Source organism: Camellia sinensis, chromosome 3 (genome assembly GCF_055761805.1).
Source record: "Camellia sinensis isolate YWXY chromosome 3, ASM5576180v1, whole genome shotgun sequence".
NCBI lineage: Eukaryota > Viridiplantae > Streptophyta > Magnoliopsida > Ericales > Theaceae > Camellia > Camellia sinensis.
Window position 1 is genome coordinate 220,400,845 of NC_138963.1, and position 6,257 is coordinate 220,407,101.

At 33.8% G+C, this 6,257-nt stretch overlaps 1 protein-coding gene across 2 annotated transcripts; it reads left to right on the forward strand.

Moving 5' to 3' along the window:
• Positions 1-464: 464 nt before the first annotated feature.
• Positions 465-4,757, forward strand: LOC114279948 (GDSL esterase/lipase EXL3). 2 transcript variants are annotated; one of them, XM_082917548.1, is made up of 5 exons: positions 465-837; positions 2,183-2,313; positions 2,454-2,663; positions 4,078-4,333; positions 4,464-4,757. In XM_082917548.1, the coding sequence occupies exons 1-5, from the start codon at positions 549-551 to the stop codon at positions 4,643-4,645; spliced, it is 1,068 nt and encodes a 355-aa protein (XP_082773674.1). In that variant the 5' UTR covers positions 465-548; the 3' UTR covers positions 4,646-4,757. The 2 variants fall into 2 exon arrangements, with proteins under 2 accessions (XP_082773674.1, XP_082773673.1); XM_082917547.1 differs by having other exon boundaries at positions 467-837; positions 2,430-2,663.
• Positions 4,758-6,257: the final 1,500 nt, after the last annotated feature.

Consider the following 6,257-nt stretch of genomic DNA (forward strand, 5'->3'; position numbering starts at 1 on the left):
GAAGGTTGACACGTAGGAAAGAGAGAGTTTCAAAATTATGAGAATTTAGGAATAAATATTTGGAAGTTTTTAACTAAACAACTACATTTGGTTATATATATAGTATAGATATATATATATATATATATCAATCTACTTTCTGTAATAGTGGGTGTATGTTAAATTGGAGTATATTTATTTCAGTACGGGGTACATGATAAGAACCCATATGCTGCACATGGCCAGTGATACAGTCATGTCATCTCTTGAATAAATGCTAGTTGTGCACTAGTAAATACATACACCAACACAATACTTCCACTTTTTGTTGTGTGAATTCAAGTAAAAAGTGGAAAAAATAATATATATGAAAAATTCATTCGGCGAAGATAATAAAAAAATAAGTAACAACAGCATGTAACTTGCTTCCGCATGTGTACCCAGTCAACAACTGAAAATAATAAATACAGTAATGAAGGTCCAATGTAAATGCACCAAGTCTTTACTTTTCTTCTTTTACTTTTAAAGCTGAGCTGAAAGTAACTACCCTTTGAAAAGTTTCCCAAACAATGCTGTTGTTCCTCTTCCAAAAATGTTCTTCTTCTCCTTCTTCTTCTTCTTTAACTTTGTTCTGTGTCTTTATTCTCCTTTTAGACACTGGAGAAGCTGTGATAAAGTTGCCAGAGAATGTGACAATACCGGCGGTGTTGATGTTTGGAGATTCAATAGTGGATACAGGCAACAACAACAATCTTGAAACAATTTTTAAGGTCAATTATCCTCCTTATGGCAAGGATTTCATCAGTAGAATACCAACTGGGAGATTTTGTAATGGAAAGGTCCCCTCAGACTTTTTTGGTATGTAAGAATACAAAATTTATGTTCTTTGTGAAACTGACCAATTTGTTTGTTTCAGTAGATAATATTTTTTTCTAAAAAATGTTTCTTAATTGTGAGCTTGAAACTAGTGTACTAGTGGTTATAGTAGTCGTGATGGTGACGGAATGTTGGTGATGGTATTGGTAAGATTGTAGTCTAAAAAAACATTTACATTTTAAAAGCAATGTTCACCCAAATAAATTCATGAATAAAGATTGAGAGTTTTAATTTTGTAATTCTAAATAGAGCTTTAGTGATGTGGAAAGGAGTGAGACCCACATGTGATGTGATGTGTGTACTTATATTTTTGTTTTTGCATTTTTTTTTTTTTTTTGTCATATCACTAGAGCTCTCTTTAGAGTTCTAAAATTAAAGCTCACTATCATTGTTGTGAATTCATTTTTTGTTGACTCAAAAAAAATTTGTTCATTAATTTTTGTTTTCGTTGTATCAAATGCCAAAAAATGTAGCGAAACAAACAGAGTGCAAATGTTAGGTTGATATATATTTTGGGCCAGTTATTAATAATCGAAGTTTTTGAGACAATGGGTAATCTGATATGGCATTCTCAGTGTGTTTGCCTCGCACTGCCTCTACTTTGTGAAGTGGGATCACAATGAGAAGGAATATTAGCTTAATACATATTGTTGAATCTGTTAGGAAAAATAGATAATTTTTCACAAATAAATCAATCAATGAAAATAAAATTAATGTAGAAAAATTAAATCAATAATGACACAAAAATTTGTACGGGATTCTCTCAATGTAATGTACATCCATAGAATTAAAATCTGATTCCACTATTAATTAAAGAGTTTTCAAACAATTATAAACTAGACACGAATGGTCTCACAAATCATCTTAAGTAAATTCTAAATAATTACAAATAATCATGGGAAAAGACTTCACTAAAAATTTTCCAAACAAAATTGTAGAACCAAAATGATGCATCCAAATCATTACCGAAAACTAAACCAGATGAAGCAGAGCAACCATATTGCTTGTTTGCCCAAGCAATACCCGCACAGCCACAACTTAATAGTTAACCCACAGAATAATGATTAAAAAAACTGCTGCTCCACCAAGCCAAACTGCTGCCCCTTTCAAAGATAAAAAAAAAATAATTCAAAAATATTGTTGTCTTTTGGATTTTTTTATCAAAACCCTAACTACCACTAAACAAATTATTATTGAACTTTCAAAAGTTATAATCAAATCAAACTAAATTAAAATTCTTTTAATAAATTAATTGAGTCTCATACTATACCAACAATTCCAAATTTATCTAACACTAAAATCTCTCTAAATTTGTGGCATTTTTCAGTGGAGGAATTGGGAATTAAAGAGCTCTTGCCAGCATATCTTGACCCCAATCTGCAATCTGATGATCTCGCGACTGGAGTGAACTTCGCTTCAGGGGGTGCTGGATTTGATCCTCTAACATCTGAGCTTGCGGTACATACATATATTTTTCTCTCTTCTGTTTGCAACCTCCTACATTCTCTTCGGTTGTGTTTTTTGACATGCACATTTTTTTTTTTTTCTTTTTTCAAAATCTGATTAAAAATCAGTCAGTTATATCATTGTCAGATCAGATAGAATTGTTCAAAGAATACATAGCAAGGCTGAAAGGAGTGGTTGGGGAAGAGAGAACAATCACAATATTGGCCAACAGCCTATATGTGGTAGTAGCAGGAAGCAATGACATTACAAATACCTACTTCAATAACCCTATCCGAAAATTGCACTTTGATGTTCCTTCTTACACTGATCTTATGGTCAACTCTGCTTCCAACGTTGTGCAGGTATTAGTTTCGAATCACCCTGCTTTATTCCAGTTTGAATTCAATACGTCAAACTTCTTCTTAGCTATGCTATAATGGGTCGGTTCTTGGTTGGTTCGGGTAATCCACTCACCGATCTAAGAACCGCATTTTAAATTTTTAGATTCAGAATTCAACTGAACCAACTCAATCTATTAACACAAGGTTCATTTGGGTAATGGGTTATTCAATTCTTTTGCTTAGCACTAGGTAAGATAATTTTGTACCTATGCCTAAGAACATCTCCAATGGTGTGTCATTGGAGCTGCTATTGTCAAATTATGACAACAAAATTTTAACAGCTGCTATCTTTGGCAAATGTCAAAACTTGTGTCAAATATGACACAAGCTTTGGCTGCCAAAGCTTCCAAGTCACCAAAACCAACCATTTCCTCCCTCCCTCCATTTCTCATCCTTCCCAGCAAAACAGAGATTGGATGAAACTGCCTTTTTTCTTGAATTTTTTGTAAAATCAAATTCACCAATTTTTATTTATTTATTTTTTTTCTAAAACAGAAATTGTTTATAAAAATTAAAAAAAAAAAAAAACAGAAATTGTGTGAAACAGCCAAGCCCTTCAAAAAAAAAAATTAAAACATTTTACAAAAAATAAAATAAAATAAACATAATCAGACAACAACAATCAACAATCAACAAATTTCAACAAGTAATTTCAAACAAATTTATAGAGCAATCAAGCAATTTCAAACGAATTTTAAACAATAAATGTATAATTTTTTTTTACAAACAGTTTAAAAAAGGTCACAAAAGATAAAAAAATAAGCAAAAATAAAATTACTAAAAAACCTATATCCAAACAATACCTATAAATTTGGAGGGAAAATTGGTTAAGAATTGTTAAAATAGCATATAACCATTGGAGCACAATTGCTATAATTTGACAAAATCGCACTATTCATTGTCAAATTGTAACAATAGCAATGGTATTATAGCAATAACTATTGGAGATGCTCTAAGGGTCATTATTTTGCCTGTGGCCTGGACCAACAGGTTTTTACCTGACCCAAGTCCGCACCCCGGGTGAGCTAGGAGAGCTTGAGTAAGGCCTGGACTCAAAACCTGGTCCATTGGCCCATGAGGGCTAACATAAAATAAAAATAATAAAAAAAAAAAAGGAAAAATGTTTACAAAATTAAAAAATAGGCTCGAAACTCAATCTGTTAGAGCTTAGATAGTAGCTCAACCAGCTAGCTTGTCTAGCCAAGCCCATTGAACAATTTTTGGCACTGAGCCGGCTTGGCTCATAAAAAAAAACCCATCTGGCTTAGCTCACGAATGGATTTGAGCACCAATTTCACAGGCTGGACCCGGCCTTGAGATAAACAACTATAAATATAACTAATTTGCTGAGCTTTGCATTATTTTTATTATGAAGGAGTTATATGGATTGGGTGCACGAAGAATTGGTGTATTTGGTGTGCCACCAATAGGATGTCTGCCATCACAGAGAACTTTGGCGGGAGGACTCCTCAGAAACTGTGCAAAAATTTACAATGAAGCTGCAACATTGTTCAACACAAAGCTCTCAGTCATGCTAAACTCTTTAAACCACAAGCTTCCCCACGCAAGGATGGTCTACATTGATGCATACAATCTCCCTCTCGATCTCATTCGCAACCCTAGAAAATATGGTAACTCATCTTTTGGCTTGCTATTGCAATTTGAAAAAAATATTCTTACTCAGTTCACCATGTCTATAGGTTAGTGATTGCAATTTTCTTCATATAATTAGTATTTCATGTTTTGCAATTGATTATGCAGGATTTGAAATTTCAAACAAGGGTTGCTGTGGCACTGGTATTGTAGAAGTGGCATTTTTGTGTTCATTCACTTGTCCGAATGTGTCCGAGTATGTGTTTTGGGATAGTTTTCATCTTACAGAAAAAGCATACAGAATCATCGTCCATCAAATCCTTGAGAAAGACATCCTCAACTTCATCTGATCAAAGCGTTAATATTCCCCTTCTAATTAATATAGTCAGCGGTTTTTGAATATCTTGTCGTTTTCAGGGCATCTATGAAATTGCAATGGCATTGTGAATGCCTGATTTTTTAGTATTGGTTTTTTTACTGCAAAGAAATGTTAGAACTAATCATATAGCTCTCGTCATTTGATTATGATTTATGAGTGTAAACCATAGCTCAACTTACTTTTCCCTAACATTCATTGATGTAAACAATTGAATTACCAAAGGCGCTGTTTGGGAACATGAGGTTTAGGCTATTATAGCCTCAATTCAAATTTCAGCCAAAAAGCGTGAACAGTTCACGCGTGGTACAGCTAGGTTAGAAACGGGGGGTGGAATTACCATTTTGCCCTTTGACTATTTCAAAGGGTGTGGGTTATACACACAGCTGAAACACAAGTGCCCTATTCTCATCTCTTTCGTTCCGTCTCTCACACCGACTGTAGCAACACCAGTGCGCGACTGATCTCTCTCCGGCGGACCTATCTCCGGCGGACCTCTGCCTTCCACAGAACACGACGGACGAAGAACTACGACAGGTAAATCACCTGAACCAATTATACATGGGTTTGTTACCTTTGTCGACTCGGTTTGAAACTTTTTCCATTCCGATCTACGACATCTTCCTCTGTTTTCACCCATAATGATGGTATTCGGTTGGTATTTATGCCGATCTGGTGATGATCTGTCTTTTCCCAAATATAAATCGCCGACAACATTTTTTTTTTTTTTCTCGCCTTAGTTAAATGTCTTCCACAGACCCGCGAAGGTTTTTTTGTGAACATTTTTTTTGTGTTGAGCTACCCAGGTTTTTCCCCCGTGATTTCCATAATTACCATTCACGCTTGGAGTGATGTAATCATTGCTTACGTTTGGAAAAAAAAAAATAAAAATTTCAAAACGATTTTTTCCATAATTATCATTCACAACCCAGTTTTTCCCATTTTTTCCCTTGTTTTTCCCATCCGAATGATGTAATCCCCCTTGATTTCCATTATTATCATTCACAATCCACTGTGTTTTTCCCATTTTTATCTGTCCATCTGTGTTTGTGCATCATATATGAAATGGACCAAAATTTTCAATAATTTTCTGTCAAACTGTGTTTATGAGATGGAGCAAAAAAAATTTCTGTGAAGCCTATCAATTAATCTGAATTAAGGGTACAACAACATGTTGGGAATCTTCAATGCTGTTCATTATTTTAATCTGATTTCCTCATTTCGTCATTTCTGTTCATTATTTTACCTATTTCATCATGACTGTCTTATTATCAAAATGCCTAAACCTTATTATCTTCTTGTAAAATGCATAATGAATTTGCTGGTTATAGTTCACCACCATATATCAAGATGTTAAAGTAAATAGATTCACCACCATAGTTTTGAATTTGCAAAATGCCTAAACCTTATTATTTTCTTGTAATTTTGATGAAAGTAAATTACACTTGTGAGATATTAATTTAAGCACAAGAGCTACATGGTGGGGAAAATGCTGGTTATAGTTCCTTGTACATATTGTTTATTAATTAAGATGAATTGTTAATAGAATGATAAATATTAAGAATATTCAGTTAACGGTTTCCATT